Source organism: Anolis sagrei, chromosome 5 (assembly GCF_037176765.1).
Source record: "Anolis sagrei isolate rAnoSag1 chromosome 5, rAnoSag1.mat, whole genome shotgun sequence".
Classification (NCBI taxonomy): Eukaryota; Metazoa; Chordata; class Lepidosauria; order Squamata; family Dactyloidae; genus Anolis; species Anolis sagrei.
The window spans coordinates 157,721,517-157,745,592 of NC_090025.1; the positions used below are offsets into that span (position 1 = coordinate 157,721,517).

The window sequence follows — 24,076 nt, forward strand, 5'->3', positions numbered from 1 at the left end:
CTAACATAGTCATTCTAAAACCTGATGTCCTCCTTACCAAACAAACCTCTGATATTTCTTTGTACGTGCTATTTTCCCCAAACACCTTTACTTACCCAAGATTCATGTTCCTGGCTCTTTTTCCATCTCTTTCTGTCTTTTCTCTCCTTCTTCTGTTTTGGCCTTGGATGCAATACAATATACTGTAGAAAGCTTGTTCATAAAGATTTATTTTAGCACTATGCCCTGTGTGCAAGCTTATCTCTCCCTTTCTGAAGCATTAGTTTCTGAACAGCATGTGTGAAACAGGCATTGTCTCATCCTGGATGTTGTTCAGTATAATAGACTTACATGTTTCTTCATACATCCTGGACAATAAATCTGTCGAGGATCATTATAAGCTCTTGGCAATTGACAATGCACTTGTTTACAGACATCCAGAGCATCTCACAACCTAGTTTAACATGGGGCAAGGTTCGTTAAGGTGGGTGGACATTGTGCATTGTGAGGATGCCACAGAGTCCATTCACCCTGAAACAAATTCATATGGCCCATGTAGAAGGGCTGGCAGATTGTCTGCACTGCATTGCACAAAGCTGGCCTGATATCTTAATAAGATCTGCATAGCCCAGATCTTAATAAGATCTGGAACCAGTCTTGCCCCCAATTATCTGGTTTTAGTGGTGACCACTAAGCATGAAAATGGTGGTGGTTGTTTTGAGAACATAGTGACAATAGTTGGAGTAATAGTTCGACATGAGGTGGTGCGGGAATAGGAATCATGTCCTCCTTTCCCCTTTTCCTTCTCCAAGTAGTTCATTACTCCAGCTATTGTCAATACCGGTGCCATGTGACCACCATTCCCATCTTTATGTCCAGCAGTCACTGCTATGGTCAGGTTGACAGTTGTAAGGTAAATGCCACCCAGGGTGCCTGATGGATAGTTGTGTGAACAGCTGTGTTTGCTTCCCAATTGTCTACACTGGCCCAAAACATAAGTGAACTCTAGAGCTTTGGGGAAGCATCACATTACTTTTAAAAATTCAGGACAAAGCTGCATCAATGCGAATGGACCCTATGCATCATGTGGACATCAGGAATCCATTCATCCCCAAATCAACTCATATGGCCAATGTAGAAAGGGTGTGTATTGCACAGATATCTATGGCAACAACCAACAAAACAACAATGTATGTGTGTGATTCGCAAAACTCTCCCTCAGAATAGGTTACTTCATGCTGAATTACTATGTCAAAAAGACTTCAAAATTTACAGTAGTAAAAGTATAATTCTCATATTATAATTCAACTAAGGATATACTGTTCACAAATAAGTAACAGACATAAAGAAAAGCATATAGAAACAACCAGTCTTAATAAGTTCTGAAGCTGTGAAAGGTCTTGAGTCCAATACCAGTGGTAGTAAAAAAAAATCCAGCTTCTATATTAAAAGAGATTCTTCATTAACTCATAACGCCAGGAACAGCAACACAACGAAGTCTCATGTGTTGTTCCCCTTATTTCGTTACACCTTCTTCGGGTGTTATGCCAATCATATCTATAATGCTTGAGTACACTAAATAACAAAATGAAGCAACATACAGACAATAGATATACTAAAATCCCCAAATTAACATTGTTTTGAAAAAGGTTTTTGATACAAATGCTTGTCTACTTACATTCCTGACTCTGTTGTGAATGCCTGTCCTTATCTATAATGCTTGCATACTCTAGATAAGAAATAAAGCAACGTACAGACAGTAGAATATATTAAAATCCCCAAATTACCAATGTTTACAAGGAGTTTTTATACCCACACTTGTCTACTTACAAAACAGAGCTTGTGTAAGTTTCTATATGCTTTTCTTTATGTCTGTTACTTATTTAGTGAATAATATATCTTTAGTTTAATTATAATATGAGAATTGTACTTTTACTACTGTGAATTTTGAAGTCTTTTTCAAAATACACCATGTAGAAAGGCCCTGAGAGACCAGGTTTTTAATCCCTGCTCGGCTACGGGAACTCACTAGATGATTCTGTGCAAGTCATACTCTTATTCAGAGGAAGGCAATGCCAAATTCCCACTGAACAAATCCTGCAAGAAAACTCTATGATAGATTTGACATAGGGTTGCCATAAGTAAGAAAAATGAAATTACATAACAAAAAATAACAAATCTTAACCTCATGAATAAATGTGGTTAAAGAAGGAAAAATAATTAAACATTAAGCTTATATGTGAGTATGTGAAGTTGTATTGGCCAGATCTTTCCTTTTTTTCCCCTTGTGTAGTACCATTGACCTTTGTCTACTTCTCTTCCCTTCTGCCTCTATGGTTCCACATCCTCTACATATCTGTCTCTCCTCTTGGTGTCCCCACTGCCATGTGTGTGCATGTGTGCCTCCACCTTCGTGGAGAACTTAGGAAGGAACCTATCATAAAATTATTGTACATATTTCAGATTGATACTCTAAATGATTTGGGCTACTCTTTTAAAGTCTCAGTTCTAAAACAGGGAGCAAAGTTCTTCCAGAAAATCCACTAAATTATCATCTCTTGTCTACTTAATAGTATAACATATATTATGTGTCCACCAGGCATAATAGGGTTCCCATACTTGTCTGATTTGAAATATTTTCTTCTGCATGCATTTTTATAAGTCCCAGTTTCCTCGTTGTGTCAAATCTATAGTTTGGCTATCTGATCTGCCAGGTTCAATCTCCTGGGACATCATGTTCTGCTGCCTGGCACTTCCAAAATTGTCCATATTTTCACTGGCACACCATTGAAAGTTAAGTGCTGCGAATGTGCCAAATACAGATAGAATAGTGACATAAACCAACTCATAGAGATTCTTACTAAAGGGATTTGTAGCACTGATGCTTCCCTAAGCTCATAATCTCCTTCATAAGTAGAGCCCCCATCGTATAGAGCTGTGTGTTTGGCACAGAAGGGAGTGGTGAGTCCTAGATTTTATTGCAAATTTACTTGATTAATTTTTGATACATTGGCGTATGGTGTCTAGAGTGCATGTATTCCTCTAGATCAGTGTTTCTCAACCTTCCCAATGCTGTGACCCTTTAATACAGTCCCTCTTGTTGTGGTGACCCCCAACCATAACATTATTTTCGTTTCTACTTCATAACTGTAATTTTGCTACTGTTATGAATTGGAATGTAAATATCTGATATGCAGGGTGTATTTTCATTCACTGGACAAAATTTGGCACAAATACCCAATACGCCCAAATTTCAATACTGTTGGGGTTGGAGGGGGATTGATTTTGTCATTTGGGAGTTGTAGTTGCTGGGATTTATAGTTCACCTACTATAAAGAGCATTCTGAACTCCACCAATGATGGAATTGAACCAGATTTCGCACACAGAACTCCCATGACCAACAGAAAATACTGGAAGGGTTTGGTGGGCATTGGCCTTCAGTTTTGGAGTTGTAGTTCACCTACATCCAGAGAGCACTGTGGACTCAAATAATGATGGATCTGGACCAATCTTGGCATGAATTCTCAGTATGCCCAAATGTGAACACTGGTGGAGACTGGGGAAAATAGACCTTAACATTTGGCAGTTGTAGTTGCTGGGATTTATAGTTCACCTACAATCAAAGAGTACTCTGAACCACACCAATGATAGAATTGGGCCAAACCTCCCACACAGAACCCCCATGACCAACAGAAAACACTGTGTTTTCTGATGGTCTTTGGTGACCCCTCTGACACCCTCTCATGATCCCCCCATGGGTCCCGACCGCTAGGTTGAGAAACACTGCTCTAGACTTTCCGTGTCGGCTTCTGCAGTTCTTCTTTTCGGTAGGGATTGCCATTTGCAGTTTAGAGTATCTACGCAATATCCAGGAATGGGGATTTCCATAAACATCTTCAATTATATGTAAAGATATCTTACATCTGTGTAACTTGTATGTGCCTACAGATCAGCAACTGTGTTGCATGTATACAGATTGCATGCATGTTGACTATTACACGTTTAATAACCATTTAATGCACATGCAGATGCAAATCAGTTCTGAGCCTAAAGTACTTTTGCTATTTTAGTCAACAAGAAAAAATGAGGGGTTTTTTTTGCTGAATACACTGTTATCAAAATTATGAAAGCTCTTTGAATCATGCTTGTTATAATGTAAGCTATTAATCATTATCCCTTTTCTTTTTTTAGTAAAGAAGTCTGCCAAGCTAGAGAAATTATTATGTGTCCTATCTGTGATAAATATTGCCCCTTCATGAGACTGTCAGATAGCTGTATTTATGCCAAGGTAAAAATAAAATAATGCTTTTGTGCTCCCGCAATGTTTTTCATATATATTAAATGTCATGAAAAAGTGGTCAGCTTAAAAAAAAGTCCATATGCATAAGCCTGCAAATGAGTGCAGCTTCTTCAAGTGGAATGAATCTATCAAAAAATTTAAAGTATTCATGAAAGTAAGTCAAATAACCCATAGTAGTAAAAATTGTATTTTGTATATATTGCGGTATTTGTATATCACCCTTCTCAATCCCGAAGGGACTCAGGTGTTGGCAGGTGTTTCATGGTGTTGGCAACAATTCAATGTCATTGATATTAAAAAAAAGTATAAAAATCAAAATTGGCCCTCCCCTGATAAAATATTAAACATTATTAACACATCATATAATATAATATAACATCACATATCACATAACCGTGGGTATATATGTATATATGTAATAGATCTTGTTAATAGGTTAGTAGAGAGAAGAACAAGTAGAGACAGAGTGCCATAGAAACAGAATGCCACCATGCGATCTTGAGCAAACATGATTTCATTTGATTTCAGAAGCTGAGCAGGCTTAAGTCTGCTTGATACTTTAGTGCAGTGGTTCTCAACCTGTGGGTCCCCAGATGTTTTGGCCTTCAACTCCAAGAAATCCTAACATCTAGTAAACTGGCTGGGATTTCTGGGAGAACCACTGGTGTAGAAGTTAAATACTGGACTAGGATCTGAAAGTTCTGGGTTCTAGTTTCTCTAATACATGAAGCTCACTTGATATTCTTAGTTCTTTGTCTCTCTCTCTCTCTTTCAGTCTGATTTTCAGTCCGATTTATCTCATGGGAGAGCAGGGATGGCCATTTACAGTCCCAAAGTTTATTGTGGCAAAGGCAGGATATAAAATTATAAACTTCATCCATGGAGACCCAAGCTGCCCATCAGACAATGTAGGGCAGTGATTCTCAACCTGTGGGTCCACAGATGTTTTGGCCTACAACTCCCAGAAATCGCAACCAGTTTACCAGCTGTTAGGATTTCTGGGAGTTGAAGGCCAAAACATCTGGGGACCCACAGGTTGAGAACCACTGATGTAGGGTGACTTTTGGTAGGGTGCCATGGGTAAACTGGGGTGGTAGCATGGAAGAACACTGCTGCTGTCAACACAGAAGCCTCCCCATGTTCCATAAAGAACAACAGGGTTTCCGTGCGTGTCAGCTGTTTTGCGTGTGATGGGGAGGTGTTAGCTGCCATCTGGGGTTCCAGGATTGCCCCACTTCTGCCTTGATGATGCTCAGATACACCATGGAGGGTGGTGAATCACTATGCTGAACCTCATCCATGTGATTAGGTCCATAGTAACTCTACAACCAACATTAGGAGGGTGTAGAACAGTGGTTCTCAGAGTGTGGTCCCCAGATGTTTTGGCCTTCAACTCCCAGAAATCCTAACAGCTGGTAAGCTGGCTAGGATTTCTGGGAGTTGTAGGCCAAAACACCTGGGGACCCACATGTTGAGAACCACTGCTTTAATGGAAGATCATAAGGGTTTTCCAAGAAAGGCTATGGAAAAATCCTGCCTGAAAATTTGGAGAGCTCCTGCCACTACTGGGCTAGATAGACCATTAGTTTCATTAACTATCAAGGGGTTTACTATGATTCTTTGATATGAAGGAGAAATGTTAGAATCCAGAGCAAAATCATATTGTATTATTCCCCACAATAAAACCAGTCACTGTTAATGTTCAGATATATCTACCGCCTCCTGTTTTCTGTACTGCTGTTTTCTGTACACTTTCCCTTGGTGATTTAGATTATGTAAATTATTGAAGCTTGGCCTTCTGTGAAACCTTTTGTAGCAATTTACATCCTAGCAAGTGTAACAACCATTAGGCTAAATCCAGACTCTGACTTCCATGGACTGCAATGTCCTGACACCACCCAATTTTGCGGGATTTTCCTCCCATCCTGTCCTGCCCCATGTATAGCATTTTTATCTGTTGTGGTGAGGAGTGGAGAAGTCCTTTTCTGCGGCCTCATTGCCTGGGTCTTAATTTGGATCCAACCGAATGGACTTTGAGATATGAAGAGGCTTGTGTACTGCTACATGTGTATCTTTGAAACTTTTTTTCATATGTTTTCAGTGTCGCTTCTTTGTCTATCAAGATATATTATTTCCCCTTGGGATAATACCTTGGACACCCCTTAATGACTTAATATTCCCCTTTGCAAAAGCCTTGCTCAAAACATGTGTTTTCAGCAAGGCTTTTGCAAAGCAGAATATTCCCCTAAGCTACCAACTACCTAACTTGTTGAAACAGTGGAGTGTAAGTAAAAATGTGCCAAAAGGTTTTTTGTGTTACTAATAACCTACATAGTGTGTCCTCCTATCATTAAAACTAAGTACGTGTACTTCAGGAAGCTGAATCAGATTTCCTAATACAATGTATATCTTATTGTTATGAAATAAGCTAAAACAGCTGACTATTTTTCCTAGGTGACACATCTTTTTGACAATGGAGCAACTGTCTTCTTTGCTGTTTTCATGGCAGTGTGGGGTAAGTCCTGCTTTAAAAATGGATCACATTCTTACCTTTTTATTTAATATGTCTGAGATGCATATAATGGTTTTGATTCTAACATCTAGTTTCACTGTCATCAGGAGGCCAGTGAGAGATACCATTCCAAAATCATAAAAAATAAGATTACCCAAATCTCACATGTGGTCCATCTTTTAGCACATACAGCCTTTGTTACAGAACACTTGCTGTAGTTTTCAAAGTAGAATAACAGAATCATAAGAGTTGAAGAAAACCACAAGGGCCACCCACTCCAACCCCCTGTCAATCAGGAACACACAATCAAAGTACTCCTGACAGATGGCCATCCAGCTTCTGCTTTAACACTTCAGAGTAGGAGGCTCTGTCACAGTCCAAAGTGGCATATTCCACTACCATTTAGCTCTTACAATCAGGATATTCTTCCTAATGTTTATTTTATTTTAATTTTTATTATTCGCTTCACAAAATACAAAGATACAGGAATACTATTGAATATTTATACCTTTGTATGGTCAAGCATATTTTTGCATTCCTTCAGCCTATTTATTTATTTATTTATTTATTTAAAACATTTATATTCCGCCTTTCTTACCCCACAGGAGACTCAGGGCAGAGCACAACATATATACGGCAGAAATTCAATGCCGAAACATGCAATAAATTATAAACATACATAAACATTAAAACCAGTCATCTCCAGTTTTAAAATCAATTGTTTAAGCCATCTCAAATTAACAGAGTAAAATTCTTATTTCTATCTTATTGCACTGTCCCAAAGGCTTGATCCCACAGCTATGTTTTTACCATCTTTCTGAAGGACAGGAGGGAGGGGGCTGATCTAATCTCACCATGGAGGGAGTTCCAGAGCCGAGGGGCAATCACTGAGAAGGCTCTCTCTCTCATCCCCATCAATCGCACCTGAGATGGGATCAAAAGCAGGGCCTCCCCACTCAGTTGTGATTTTCCAATTCCATTTTTTCCAATCGTTGATTTGTTTACTTACTTTTTTCCATAATTGATTATAGTTTATCTGGATTATATTATATAATTTTTTAGGGATTTTCACTTCTTTTCCCCCAGTTAAATGATTGGGCTTCTTTTAACACCTTTCAATTCAGGTTTTTATGTAAAATTTCCGATTTTTAAATATTAATGGTTAGGCTTGAAATCTTTTCAAATTTTAAAATTGCATTTGCTTCTGCCTTTACAGAGTCCTCCATTGCACATATAAGGACTATGGTGTCATCTGCGTATAAATTAATTTTTGTTTCTCCTTAATCTGTTTTATACCCTCTTACATTTTTGTCTGACATAATTAGGTTAGCTAAAGGTTCTATCACTAGGGCAAAAAGTAGTGGAGAAAGAGAGGGGGTGGCCTTGGTTGGTTCCACTGCTGATTTTAATGATTCTTGAATTAGATCCGTTTACTATTGCTTCTGCTTGGTTTTCTTTGTATAATTCTTTAATTACTCCACTCATCTTTATTCCCAAAATTACACTCCTCGCATAATTTGACTAAATAAATAATTGTGATTTATCATGTCAAATGCTTTATAAACATCTAGTTTTATTAGGAGTAATTTTGCTTCCTCTCTTGTTGCATGGTCAGTTACATTTAAAATATTTCTAATTAGGTCATCAATCATTTTTTAATAAACCCATACTTATCTTCCTCAATTAAAGAGGGTGTTATCTCTTTCAATCTGTTTTCTATAATTTTTGTAAATATTTTATAATCCACGTTACATAAAGCATTTGGTCTATACAAGTTAGACTCAATTTCCTCCTTGTTTGGTTTTAAAATAGTTATAATTTCTGATTTTTCCATGTCTCTGGAGTTATTTTATTTTCCATAATTTTGTTATGATTAAATTAAGGATTATTTCCTCTTGGAAAATTACCTAATGTTTAGATAGAATCTCTTTTCCTACAGTTTGAGTTCATTGCTCCGTGCTCTAGTCTCCAGAGTTGCAGAAAACAAGCTTGCCATGTTAGTTTCTTGCAGCATCAAAAGAAAAAACAGAATGTGGCAGCACTTTTGAAACTAAGCAGTTCTTATGAACTTTCATGGATATAAACCTAATTCTGCAGATACTGTACAGGGTGACATTAAAACCTCAGGTATAAAACATATTTTGACCGTTGTAGCAGTCAGATAAAATGCAATAGTATCCAGAAAGGTGCAAATAAAGGATTGGGTGAAGTAATACAGATCATCCTCACATCAGCACTAACTACTGCAAACAACCGAAAGAGCTGATTCACTGCACCTATCCCAGCTTCTGACTATCCTGCAACCCAAAACCTCAAAATGTGCCCCTCAAAGTGAAATGTGTATATTGGATAACTGGTGAGCAAGGTTGCCTTTTTAAAGTGCTCACCTAGAAATATTGGAATCCCTTTGTAGAATGTTTTATATTTCACAGTTTGACACCCAGCGACAATTCAAAGAGGAAAGTGTCAGGGAGCCAGCCCCCCTCCGTTCCTAATTCAGTTTGTGATTTCAGTAATTTGTCTCTGAACATTTTTTTCACATCTATAGGTCAAATTACTAATAAAGATCTTTTTCATAAAACATGTACCCATCACATTCATGCAGTAGGCAAGCCATGATAACTGATTTCTTAAACCTAGTATTCAAATTAATAATAGATTACCAGTGTTGGATTCTGGCCTTTAGTATATAGACTTGTGCAATTCGGCTGAAGGGCAATCCATTTTTGGTATCCAAATTTCATTGGGTACCCAGATCCAATTTTTGGGAGCCTCCCAAAAATCAGCTAATGGGAAAATCTGTTTTTGTCTTGGCAGCTGAAAGATCCGGAAGGATCTGGCCCATTGGTGGGAATGGGGAACTTACCAGGCTCCTCTTTCCGTTCCTGGGATCCTTTCCTTTCTTCAAGGGTGGCTGGGTTTGAGCAACAAGGTTAAGGAAGCACCCCTCCTGGGACCCTTTCCTATCTTACTTTCTAGGGACTCTGGGTTTGAAGAATGGGGTTAAGAAAGCACCCCTTCTGGAACCTTTTCCTTTCAATGGAGTTTGGGTTTTAGCAATGTGGTTAAGGAAGCATGTGCCATGTGCTCCCAAATAGAAAGGAAGAAGCCATGCCCAGTAGTCACATGGGCCGTTTCAGGCAAAAAAAAAACCAATGGAGGTTGAGCCCTTACCATTATGGCCATCCAAACAAGTCCGAACAAGTCGAACAAGCTGGATTGGCCAAAGAGAACCGACCAATGTGAATCCATGCACAACCCTAGTACTCAATCAGTTGTCAAGCTGTAATGTTCAGAAACATTTTGGTTTTTTCATGGAACTCCAGCAAATAATCATCTCTTCTGAGGAAATTATAAGACATTTACTGTCAGGATATCTGCTGAGATGAAAAGCTCTGCAGAATTTGTGCAAATAGTTGAATCTTTGTTAAAGCTATAATTTACTGTGGCAACATTTTATTTTCAGAAGCAATGTGAGAGCTGTAAAATGCTTCTAGCTCCATGTTAGAGCATATGCTTTACACATAAAAGGTCCCCTGACATTTCCAATTAGTTTGGGGAAGGACTTCTGTCCCAAACCTTAGAGTGCCATTATCAACCAGTGGCAACAATAACTAGCTAGATAGACTAATGGAGGTGAAAGCATCTTTCTATTTCACACATATTCATTTTGGATAGTTCTAAAATGCAGGCTAAAATACTTCTGGAGAGAAGCCAAGACAGCATTTCTCTTTTTGTGTACATCTCTGATTAGATCTATAATTATATATTTGATTAGAAATCCTGTGGGATAATAATTTTGTTCATCTATAGAATCAAAGTGCACATTTTCAAGCTGGTAAAATAATGCCTTTCCTTTATTTCATAGGTCTCTGCAGTTTAAAAAAGGAATTCCTTACATTAAACATTACGTTGACTCTTTCAGCTTTATTTATATTTCTGCCCAAGGGCACGGTTTCATAAATACTTGTTCTGCTTTCATCGAAAGACATGCTATTAAAAATATCTTTTTATGCAGTGCATGAAAATTCAACCTTGTAATGGTATTCAGCAATAATGAAATAATTAATCAGAGGGTTGTACGCTGATTAATGAAATCAGTTAGTTCAAATTACATGAAAGGGGGGATTGAGTAATTATTCAAATAATTTCCTATTGTTGGAGCCTTTTAACAATAGATCAGATTTACACTGTTTATTGAGCAGGTGCTGATTGCAGTTGTGGGCCATGGTCTAAGTGGGGGAACTCACCCTAAAATCACAGGACAACAACCACGCACACACACATACACACACCAATTGCTTGTCCATGGTCAGATGGCTATTCATTGGAGATGCTGTAGGAGTGGGTAATTTGCATCAATAGAGCTAGATGATATTTGAGATCCATGTCAATTCTGCGCTTCTAGGATTGTACAAATTATTTTCTTTCCATAATTAATACTCTACATATTTTCCCTGTAGCAACTGTTTTCCTGGAGTTTTGGAAACGAAGGCGAGCAGTAATTGCTTATGACTGGGACTTGATAGACTGGGAAGAAGAAGAGGTTTGTATGGACATGTCGCAGCTTCCTCAGCTATAGTAGAGAGAGGATCTAGTAGACATAGTTGCAAAATAGTACATCAGGTATGGCCGTGGGACGCACAGAGTTTGCTTCCCTTTCATTCTTTTTCCAAACTTTACTGGGCCAAAGCATCTTACATTCACAGCAAGTGAATGAAATCAGTCAAGCATTTTTTCTTAAAATAAAATAATTGACAGTAAATTTTGTGTTGTCTTTAACCCATTCTCATAGAGATGGTAAGCTTTCATGCTGGTTTGTATGCAGGAACCCTGGCCTGCTAAATCAGGAGAGAATTTCTGATCAAGCACTTGCCCCTTCTGTCTCGTTGCTCACATTTCCATCCTAGTCTGTAAATACCAGAGTTTCCTGTTGCATCTAGAGGAGTAAATAAGAAGTGCAAAGAGACAAATGGATTTAACTAGGGCCATATTTTATTTACGAAGGCCAACTACAGTCTGCAAAGGAAAGTGGAAAACCAGCATGGAAATTCCATTCTAAACAGATAGCAAAGCTTAAAGGTGTCTAAATACACAAACTGGGTGAGTATAACCTCATTCAGAAAAATGGAACATCACAAGCATGCCTCCTCTCAAGGCCCATATTGATGCTAATGTAGAGGCATTTCCCATCTCCCCCCACACTTGGAGCCTCACAATTCCAAACAGAGGAAGTAAGTCGGTCATCCTAAAAGTGTTTGAGACCCACTTACTTTCACAGATCCCAAACTTACTTTCAGTCCTGGCTGCCTTTTGAGTACTTACCGACACTGAACTCTAAAATTTCCACAACTTCCTGCTAAACATAATCAAATCATGTGTCAGGATTAAGCAGGAGGTAAATATGGATTAACTAAATCAATTTGAACAATAGGTCAAATCACTTGAGACTACAGGGCTCATTCATGTTACACAATCAAATCAAAGTGCTATTTCATTGTAACCACTATGGTTCCATCCTGTAGAATCTAAAATTATTGTTTGATGAAGCACTGGAGCACTCTGGGCTACACATTTTAAATCCCCCCCCCAAATGTGTCAAAACTAGAAATCCCTAGGATAGAACCATGACAATTACAGTGGAGTAACAACACTATAATTGTGTAGTCTTAATGGGACCCATATGAACCTATTTTTTGAAACCAACCTCGCTCAGCAAATATTTCCTATTACTACCTTCACTATAAAGTAAGTGTATATATAGAAGTATATTATAGTGAATGGACTATAAAGTCCATTCACACAAATGGATAAATGACAAAAAATCTTGCTCTGTCGCTAAATGACCAACGATGTCTGTACTGTGTGAGTTAATGTGGATCCAAAACAAATGATTGACCAATTTCAAGTCATAAGGCCCAACATGGGAGCATGTATGCACTCCTCTAGTATAACATTGCCACTCTCTTGTCCTGCCAGTAATGTTAATTTCTCAGTAAAGATTTTTAAGTGTTGTGAACTTCTATACTGTTGTACTAACAGATAAAACTAGATTTTGACTTGACAATCAGTGATTGGATAACTAAAGAACTGATAAAGCCAAATGACTTTTTATACAACTTTTTCTAATTCTACTTCACAATTATTTATGTATTCCCTAGGAAGAAATACGTCCTCAGTTTGAAGCCAAGTACTCCCAGAAAGAGAGAATGAATCCAATATCTGGAAAGCCGGAGCCTTATCAAGCATTTGCAGATAAATGCAGCAGAATTATTGTTTCTGCATCTGGAATATTTTTTATGGTTTGGAAATTCAAATTTCTTTTGAGCTGTCTGAAAATTGGCCATTCTTGTCTGTGTTACCAAAACAGGGTTTTTTAGATTAATTTTGTAGTAGTGTTGTTAAGCTTTCCTTACTCTTCAAATAACATGTGTTGAAATTTGACATCTTGGTTCTAGAAATAGCAACTTCATGAGGATATTTAACATATTCTTCCTGAAACACATGCACTGTAATTATAAAGATTTAGAATGAACTGACATAGTATTTTGTTTGCTTTTTAGATGTGCCAGTCAATCCTAAATCTATGCTTGTTCAGTACACTCTTAAGGGATTTAATATGCAAATAATTCTATCGTGTAAAATACTTTTGCAAAGAGAATGCTATTAAAGGGAAATGATCTGGCAAAAGTTTTTTTTACATGATAGTGCAGGTTTATGGTGATTTCTCTTACATCTTAGCAGAATGTATTGGCAGCCTTCATAGATGCACAAGATCTAACCAAGGTCATTCTCATCAAACACAAGAAATAAGATGGCCTCATAAGTGTCTAGACCAGTGGTTCTTAACCTGTAGACCGTGGACCACCAGTGGGCCATGAGAATTAAAATCTCATCCGTGAGCCTCCTTCCTCTTTATTTATTTTATTTCCACTCCTTTCACACTGTCTGCCACTCCTTCCCTGTCACTGACCATGGCGTACGTTCTGTATCAGAAACTAGAGCTGATGTGGTCTATCCAATGCAATTTTCTGAACTGGCACCCCAAATAACCAAACTGAATCTAAAGTTGACCAAAAACCGATTTGTAACTCTTCTGGTACTAATGTTGGAGAGTGGTCCTTGGTCCAAAAGGTCACTGGTCAAGTGGTACCTGGTGAAAATGGTCTCTAGTCAAGTGGTCCCTAGTCAAAAAAAGTTGGGAACTACTGGTCTAGACATTGGTATCTATTTTTTTTCAATAGCTCAACCAAATAGCAAAGGCTGATGACCTTACTTGCAGTTGAATGCTTTCATAGCCTGTTCTTGTTGAATGAGTTAGCTGGTCCCAACACTTACGAATATAATAATGTGTAGGAAAAGTGCCTCCTATGGCCCTTGCACACAATCGCTTAATCTGGAGTAAGGAAGTGGGATTAAAAATCCTAGTACCTCAATGAGAGTCCTGAGAAATGGTCCCACAGAATCCAGAAAGATTTGGTTAATGTGGATTGAAAGGAACAACAGAAGATACAGCAGGACATCCACCTGAAGTTTTCTTTTAATATTTTTTCTGATGACTCTCCAAGATGCACTGCACCTCATAAGCATTTTGCCAATATTACAGTGCTGATGTGGATATACTACAAGGTGCACAAGCATATGTTCTGTCATTTCCCTTCTCCCCCACTCCTGGTGCCTCCATTTTCAACCTTGTTTCCCTTTGGGGTCACTTGCCTGCAACATGATGCTGCCCACTGTACAATTTCAAGCTCTGTTTCCTTTTAGTAAGTGAGAACAGGAAGTGAGAACAAAATAATGGTTGAAGAGAGTTCTCATGGGAATTGCTTTCTTTGCGAGCTTCAAGGGCGCATTATGGGTGTGCATTTTGTAGCCAACCCTCTTTCCTTTATCCCACTTTCTACTGAGTTTTCAGGCCTGTGTATAGGTGGCCCAAGTTTTGAAAAGACATATTAAAAAGTATGCTATATGCATTCAATATAAATAGTCTTCATCAAGACTATCAGTACATCAAGATTAATTTGTACATTGTTGTTGAAGATGATTGATTGATTCAATATTATATTGAGACATATTTTAATCTGAAGAAGTGTTACCATTCACTCACAAATTTATTAAAATCTTGTCATGATTAGTTTTAAATAGTCACATTCCATTTATCAAAGGCATTTCAGTATTAAAGCAGCTTAAAGCAGAGTACATCCTTTGCAAGGAAGCAGACATGATGATAACCACAATTATTAATGGCCAATCATTTATAATGGTTATTAGGTTTCCTTTGGTTGTCTTTATTTCACTTTCTCAATTCACTATGAAGCCCACTGTCCTTTCTTGTGCTGATTATTCTCCCATATTGATAGTAACATAACTTTCCATTTAAGTAAGTGCTTCATCATCTGCGGCTCCCAAAGCACTCTCCAAACATTATACGCTTGAGGCTCCTCAGTGGGCCAGATGCCTGTATTTATGACAAGGGTAATCATTTAGTTCGCTGCAATCTCAGTTGGGACTTCAGTTCTTTTTGTATCATTGCACATCAGAATTAATTGTCTTCTCTGAGAATAAAGGGTCATTGTGGTGTCATCATAAGAGATTTGGTGAACTCAGCATAAGGCCTCACTTCAGCAGAGCTGTTAAGCATATGTCTAAATCTCCCTTAATCAGAAAAGCAATTAAGCAACTGTTACGTTAATTGCTTTGCTGAACCAGAGCCTATTTTGAATTTTTCCAAGAAAGAATATAAGAAAACTGTCAACACACTGAGATATTTTATAAGTCTAAGTAACTTTGCTGGTGAGAGAGGGAGAAATCTGCAGTCTTCCTGCAAAGCTGTAAATTATTTTCACCAGAAAGACAGAGATTCCCTTTGAAGAAGCAGCTTGTTTATCATTCTGCTTTTATATGGGGCTCCCTGTGGCTACCGAATAGGGCCAAGTATCTGTCTGTCTGTCTGTCTGTCTATCTTCTATCTATCTATCTATCTATCTATCTATCTATCTATCTATCTATCTTTACATGGTAGTTGATGCTCTTTAGTTTTTACCCAGTTTGAAACTCCAGATGTTATTGAATGACAACTCCCATCACTTTTGATTATCTGTTGTGCAGACTGTATATAATGGGAATTGCAGCCCAATAGCAAATATGGCTCTAAGGTTGAGAAAACATTAAAAGACATTTTAAAGTCAGACATCATATCCACAAGCCTTTTTTCTAAATTAAAAATCCAATATCCTGACTAAACAAAGCAAACTGCAGCCTTCCAGATGTTACTGTATCACAACCCCCATCAGCCCTAGTCATGATGTCTAACTAAAAGCATAATCTAAATGAAACATAATTATTTGGAATTTCAAGAAAAAAGATATGCTTGTGGGAGAGGGAGAAATCTGCAGTCTTCCTTCAATGCTGAAAATACTTTCCTCCAGAAAGACAGAAATTCCCCTTGAAGAAGTAGCAGCCTGTTTATAATTCTGCTTTTCCATTGGGCTCCCAGTGGCCGTTGAATAGGGCAAATGGCAGTCCATAGCTATTTCTGTGCTTTAACTCCTGCAGACTCTGAACTGCCATTTTTCTGACCCCAAAAAAAGGCAAATTCATGAAACAATATTAGTAGAGAGGGGAAAATATTATTCTAAAATTTCAGATGATGCATACAGGAATCACCATTGCAAGCAGTTTATTATGTATGAGAGAAGTAGGAAGACATATTTTATATGTTTGTGTAATTAAAATATAGTTTTAAAAGGTTTAGTCAGATTAATAAGGGACATGTTTTTTGGAGATCCAAAAGGTTTTAATAGAGTGATATTACATTATATTAATGGTGACCCTTAATTATGATAATTTGGTATTGTTTCACACTTTGAATTCACAGATTTGCCAAGTGTTTTGAAAGCTAAACAGAAAAGAAATGGATACTTCTATATTGTTGTTACTGCTGATAATGCTGGCATTATTGTTACTATTATAAATATACTCACTTCCCTTTACAAAATAAATTCTAAGTTGCTTTTTGACAAATTTAAATAGATGCAAATGCAATATTTAAAAATCCACTATAAAGAATTAACTCTTTTGTTCCTTCCTAGATATATAACTGAAAATCCCATGGCTGTACCTTATTCAAAGTGGAATTGGCTTACCGATTATCTCAAATAAATGCTGCTCCTCTCCAGTTCTCTTTCTCTTTTGAATATTTGGCAACATTAACATTTTTTCTGGTCATCATATTGACAAAAGAGTGTTCCGTTAAGTAAATCATTGGGTCAATAGAGTGACAAAGAACTGTCCCTCTTAAGAAAAAAGAATTGTCACTCAGATGTTTGGATTTAGTCAGTTTCTTAAAAACTACAGGAGAAAATTATGCTTATCGTTGGGCTGCATTTAATTGGCACTTATCTGTTCTCCTTCTCCCTCCCCCTGCCCGGCTTCTTTCAGATTTGTGTGGTGATTGCTGCTGTTTTTGGCATTGTTATTTACCGTGTTGTGACTGTCAGCACTTTTGCTGCCTTCAAATGGGCTTTAATCAGGAATAACTCTCAGGTTGCAACTACTGGGACTGCAGTGTGCATCAACTTTTGCATCATCATGCTACTGAATGTTGTAAGTAGAGATACTCATATCTGGGCACATTTCAGTCTATGATCTAAATCAGGGGTATCAAACTCATTGTCATTGAAGGCCACACTAGACTTATGGTTGCCTTTAGAATCCATGGACGGATAATCCATGGTTACAGAGGGCCAACTCTATCTATCTATCTATCTATCTATCTATCTATCCACACACACACACACACACACACACAGTAGTTGGTGCTCTTTAGTTTTTGTCCATTTTGGATCCCAAGATGCTATTGAATGACAACTCCCATCACTTTTGATTCTTTGCCATGTGGACTTTGGAAGTCAGACGTGGCCACAGTAGTCCATGCTCTTGTTACATCCTGAATAGATCACTGCAACACACTCTATGTGGGGTTGCCGTTGAGGACTGTTAGGAAGCTTCAATTCGTCCAACGGGCAGCAGCCAGATTTCTCACCGGAGCAGCGTACAGGGAGCATACAACCCCATTACACCAGCTCCACTGGCTGCCAGTCTGCCACCATGCACAATTCAAAGTGCTGACTTTAGCCTATAAAGCCCTAAATGGTGCCAGCCCAACTTATCCGTCTGAACGTATCTCCCTCTATGAACCATCTCAGAGATTAAGATCTTCTGGGGAGGCCCTACTTTCAATCTCACCTCCTTAGCAGGTACGGTTGGTGGGGGCGAGAGACAGGGCCTTCTCAATTATGGCTCCTTCATTGTGGAACTCCCTCCCTAGTAACAACAGGTTAACCCCTTCTCACCCCTGACCTTTAGGACAAAACTGAAAACTTGGATGTGAAACCCAGCTTTTGGATAATCAATTAGTGCAATGTGTTAATATAGAATGATGCAATATAACTGGAACGGCCTGGACTACAATATTGGATTATGTGATTTTTATGTTTTTAATGTTGAAATGTTTTAGTGGGCGTTTTAATGTATATGTTTTATTTTCTGGAAATGTATTGTAAGTATTATATGGCATAAAATTGTGCCTTTATGTACACTGCTTTGAGTCCCCTTCGGGGATGAGAACGGTGGGATATAAATATGGCAAATGAATAAATAAATAATGAGAATTGCCCACTAGCACTTATGGCTCTAAAGTTGGGAAAACATTAAAGGACATTTTAAAGTCAGACATCATCTCCACAAGCCTTTTATCAAAATTAAAAACCAACAATCCTGACTAAACAAAAGGAACGGCAACCTTCCAGGTGTAACTATATTATAACTCCCATCAGCCCTAATCATGATGTCTAATGAAGGGGAATAAAGGAGTTGTAGTCCAGCATCTGGAGGGCCACATAAAATGGCATGGCAGGCCATATTTGACCCACAGACCTTAAGATTGATATGTAATTTAAATGGTTTACCATAGGTACTCATCTTCCCCTTAATACAATATCAGAATACTCAGAATTTCGCTTTATCTAAACAAAACCATCATCTATATGAGACATAACTATTGGAACCTAAGATTTCAAGAAAACATGCATGCTTCTGGGAGGTACTTTCTGATCTGTTGTTCTCCGAAAGTTCAGTCCATCCTTGGAAAACTTGAAAGGAGAATTACTGCCTCTGCTCTCTCCATCGCAGCACTGCTAATGACCCTTTTCAATACCTAGGTGAGAAAATGGTTGCTGCAGACAGCAACCATGCCCCCTGAGGTGGCATTAGTGCTTTTCCAACTCCAGTGAATGACTCTCAACTTATCCATGGGCCATATCAAAATCCATAATTTTGGCCCCAAAACATGTCCTCAACTTATACAAGGGGTCATGTAATTCACGGATCTCTTCACAGATACATACTACTATGACTCCTTTCAAATTTGGTCTATTTCTCTGAAATAGGACATATACCTCTATTCTAAACATCAGACTCATTCCACCAGGTGTGTTTTTTTAAAAAAAAAAAGTTTTGTCTTTGTATTGTTTTGGTTGGTTCCTGTTTGTTCCTTGCCTCAGTAGCCCTTGTGGGCAAAGATGCAATATAGAACTACATTGAATAAATAAATATTTCTAAACAAAGAGTTATTCAAGACAAAGAAAAATTCAATCCACTGTATTTCCAAATTGGCCAACCAAAAATTATTTTTAAAAAATAATTGCTTTCTAAGAAAGCATATTTATTTATGAAAAGCTTACGTTTATACTTTTCAGGGCAAAAATATGTCCAAACCAGTTTCATATGTGCTTTAGTGGTTCTGAGGCCTTGTTTAGACAGTTGCATGAAACCTTCAGAAGCTCTTCAGTGTTTTTTCTAGTTAAAAAAGGCTGGTTCTGCCTCTCATGTCTCTTGCAATAATCATCACAACTGTGTTGGAGGAGTAAGGAATGAAGGCTATAGGCAAGTAACACGATTCTCTTAAAATGTATAATATACTGTCAAATTATAATTGTGGGTCATATTTTAGATGCTATTTTTTCATTTGTTGCAGTTGTACGAAAAGGTTGCTCTTTTTCTGACAAACTTAGGTAAGTAGAGCTAAAAATAAAAGAACGTCTTTCATGGCGTATTAATCCATACCACCCTCGTTTACTGCATGAATTAATTTAATGCTGAAAATATGTTAATATTTCAAAGTGTGTTTATGCATGCATGTGGATATATTTTCATGTATAAAATCATTCTGTGTACAATCTAGCATTAAAATAATCTCAAGCACAGGGGTCGAGAAAAAATATGGAGAGATCTTACTAGATGTACTTCTTAGATGTACTTTCTATCATTCAGAGTAGGCAATTTAGATAACTACCCATATATACTCGAGTATAAGCCGACCCGAATATAAACTGAGACACCTAATTTTATCACAAAAACTGGGAAAGCGTATTGACTCAAGTATAAGCCAAGGGTGGAAAATGCAGCCGCTACGGATAAATTTCAAAATAAAAATTGATACCAATAAAATTACATTAATTGAGGCATCAGTAGGTTAAATGTTTTTTAATATTTACATTAAACTGTAATTTAAGATAAGACTGTCCAACTCAGATTAAACCATTATTCTAACTTTCTTCAATGTAAATGTGCTTATGTATCCTTCTAATAATAATAAAGAGAGTAAAAGAATAAATGTAATGAAAATAATACTAACAACTGAGTAAAAGAATAAATAACCTTGACTCGAGTATAAGCTGAGGGGAGCTTTTTCAGCTTGAAAAACTGGGCTTATACTCGAGTATATACAGTAATTCAGCAGGGATAATATTTTAATACAAATCTACCCAATAAACATTTCTTAAATTAATACATAAACTGATACACAGTTTTAATATGCGATCCACACTTTTCCATATTTTTTAAACAGTTCTTCTAAACCAGGCACAGGCCAACTTTTTTACCTTGGTTCTCCAATGCAGGCCAGGCCAGGGGGAGGGGCTGGGGAGGGGCCAGGCACATGCTGGGCAGGGATGGCCTGGGAGAGGGTAAGGTCAGGAGGGGTCAGGGCAGGGCCCAGGTCATCCTCAGGTTGTCCTCCCAGCATAAAGACGGGGCTACTCACCGCATCCTCACCTGCCAGGAGGAAGGCGGGACATGCATCGACACTGCCCTGAACCTTCCCCGCCCCCAAATCCTCCTCTCTGTCTTCCTCCCCTGATCCTCTTAGCATTATGTTGGGAGGAGTGTGAGGTAGGCCGTGGCTGAACCGCTGCGTGCCTTCCTCACGCCATCCTCCCAGCATATGGATGCGGCTGCTTGCACCATCCTTATGCTAGGAGAAGGAGGAGGGCGAGACACATGATGAATGCTCCAGAGGGCTCTCAGCTGCTGAGTGCCTTCTTCCCTTATCCTTTTGGCATAAGGCTGCAGCAGGCCACTGTGTCCTTATGCCAAGAGAACAGGAAAAAAGAGGGCCTGAGATAAGCGCCCAGGAGGACGCATCTGGCCCCTGGGCCTTGGTTTGCCCATGCCTGTTCTCAACAGAGTACATATAAATATGTGTATCAAGATAAACAATATACAAAAATGCATCTTATTACAGAAATAACACAGCAATGTCAGGCATATAATAGCAATGCCCATGTAACTAATGTATAGATATGAAAGTGTGATGGTGTCAGTTGAAAGCAGAAACGTAGCAATGGTCCTAGCTTCTAGACTAAACCATGTTAGAAGATATCCTGAATGCACATAAAGTGTTTATGAGCCTTTACCCTTAGAAAGCTCTGGAGAAAATTTTTTCAGTCTTCTGCTATATCAGATTGAGGCTATTCTTTTGCTACAGATTTTTTTAAAAATCCCCCTGCAATACTTTAGGCACACACAGTATTTTATTGCTCAGAGCTTGTCTATTTCTTAGGGCTCCATGGCATGTATATTCTATGCATGAGTTGGTATTTGAAATGGTTAGTTAGTATGCTCATATCCTAATTGGAGTAATGTGTTTTCAGGCACTCTTAATGAACTGAAGTCAGTTTGGGATTTATCATCCAGCATCTTAGCGTACATTCTGTCAATTCAGTTACAGTGTATGTTGAAAGTGGACTGCATGTAAGAGACACTCATTAAAAAGAAGCCAAAAGGTTTCCTCCAGCAAACTCTAGTCCAGTCCATTTCATGTCTTGTTATAGGATCAAGTTACAAAACACCAGAGTAGAACTGTAAGCATTTTACCATGTCCCTTTTGTTTACTTGTGGATAAAATTCATCATGTTTAATCTTTAATCCTATGCAAGTGAATTTAGGAGTCTCATAAAACTTTTCAGTACATACTTCTGAGTGAACACACATCAGAGTAAAAGAAGGTCCATCTAGTCCAGCATTATAATTCCCTAAGTGATCAACCAAATATATGCCACTGGAAAGTTCACAAGCATGGCACAAATATTATTTGTTCTTTCTTGCTATTTTTCTGCATTTTTGTGTGCAGAAAGGCAAAGATCTCTGGGTCAGCATCTCTAGCATCTCTGGGTCAGGCTAGCAAAGACACCTGATTAAAATCTTTCCAAGCTTTTGCCAAAACCATTGTATAGCTGGCTGGACCAGTGATGTGATTCCAGTCCAAGACAACTATGTTCTTGATACTCAGACTGATCTGTGAGATCAGCAGTCAGCTTTGCAATTTCATTATCAGGCCTCTAGAGTCCCTCCTGTATTTCTAATACCACATTCAGTTATAATTTTGATTTTATGCGCCTTAAATACCAACCTATGGTTATCATAGCGCTTTCTTGGCAAAATTTATTCACAGGAGATTTGCCTTCTTCTCAGGCTGAGAGAAACTTTCCTAAGGCCATAATGTGAGTTTCCATGTCTGACCAGAGATTAAACCCTGGTCCCCCTTTCTCTAGTGTGAGTACATGCGTTGAAATCTGTTCTCTTTTCTACAGAGCAGCCTCGTACTGAGTCTGAGTGGGAGAATAGCTTCACTTTGAAAATGTTTCTTTTTCAATTTGTCAATCTGAACAGCTCTACCTTTTATATTGCATTCTTCCTTGGAAGGTAAGAGTATTAAATGTGTATTCAACTTCTTTGGAAAACTGACATGGGAAGTTTTTGAAATTATGACACTGTTACATTAAATCAGGAATAGGCAACTTGGCTACCTGGGAGCTGCTCGTGGCCATTTTCTGTTGTCTCTCTGACCCACTGTTGACTTTCTCTCTGCATTTTTGCAGTTGTTTTAAAACATGGGGAGAACTGCTCTGAAAACTTTGTCATTCAAAGTAAAAGATTGTGTACTGCTCCTTTAAAAAGGCTCTAAATTATTCGGGGGGAATGCAAGATGGGAAATGTGTAGCTACTCCCTCTTGAGTTAATTCAGAGGCGTTTTTTTTCTTCTTCTAAGCATGGTGGAAATGCTATCTACACTCCTAAAAGATATTTGGGGCATTTTGGAGCAAAGAAAAAGTTCAAAGAAAAAACATTAACCCCAAGGGAGCCTTACTTTGTCTACACCTGAATTACATATTTGTTTAGAGCGATAGGTTCTCCAAATTGCGTATTGGCATTGGTGTGTCTCTCATATATTCAGGTATAGTCATAAATATTTAATATCCTTGTTCTTAAAAAAGCATGTTTGATCTTATGTGTGATCAAAAGGAGTGATGTGTGCTGTTGTGTTGAAGATTTACAGGTCACCCAGGTGCCTATTTGAGAATCATAAACAGATGGAGGCTGGAAGAGGTAAGTATTTCTTACTATTATTAAGACCAGAGCCAGGAAAAAATTTTAGATTACATTTCCCAGAACGTTTGAAACAAGCTCACAGAATTTCCACTGAAACTAATCAAGGATTTCTAGCAACTGTAGCATTTCAGTAGTCAGTGGAATTATGATGTGGGATGACTCAGTACGGGGGAGCGTTTGTGAGAGTGCAAACTACATTTTTACATCTGTAATCTTATCTAGATTTAACTTAATAGTGCACCACTGACTTCAATAGATATTTCCTCTGAATAAACATGAAAAGGAAAGAATATACTGTCACAAGCCTTGGCTCCACAAGTTTTAGAGAAGAATCAGCCAGTGTTCATCATCGTGCACAAATATAAGCAGCAAAAATAAACACCAATTGTTCTTGACCCAGTCTTTGCTTTGCTCCCTTGCCCCCACTCTCCTCCCCGCTCTCCTAGTGCCATCCCAGCGGATGCCTTATCGATCTCTGTATGCAAATGGGTATCATAATGGTGCTAAAGCAGACTTGGAACAACTTCATGGAACTAGGATACCCGTAAGTAAA

At 38.1% G+C, this 24,076-nt stretch overlaps 1 protein-coding gene across 7 annotated transcripts in view; it reads left to right on the plus strand.

Annotated features, from left to right (window-relative positions):
• Positions 1 to 24,076, plus strand: part of ANO4 (anoctamin 4) — a 118,108-nt gene that overhangs the window by 80,882 nt on the left and 13,150 nt on the right. For all 7 annotated transcript variants that reach the window (XM_067469143.1, XM_067469144.1, XM_067469145.1 and 4 more), the window contains 9 exons: positions 4,172 to 4,268; positions 6,735 to 6,795; positions 11,256 to 11,338; positions 12,954 to 13,094; positions 17,233 to 17,397; positions 19,829 to 19,865; positions 22,725 to 22,836; positions 23,463 to 23,520; positions 23,970 to 24,067. In XM_067469143.1, coding sequence (XP_067325244.1) covers positions 4,172 to 4,268; positions 6,735 to 6,795; positions 11,256 to 11,338; positions 12,954 to 13,094; positions 17,233 to 17,397; positions 19,829 to 19,865; positions 22,725 to 22,836; positions 23,463 to 23,520; positions 23,970 to 24,067 — 852 coding nt within the window. The remainder of the gene's footprint in view (positions 1 to 4,171; positions 4,269 to 6,734; positions 6,796 to 11,255; positions 11,339 to 12,953; positions 13,095 to 17,232; positions 17,398 to 19,828; positions 19,866 to 22,724; positions 22,837 to 23,462; positions 23,521 to 23,969; positions 24,068 to 24,076) is intronic.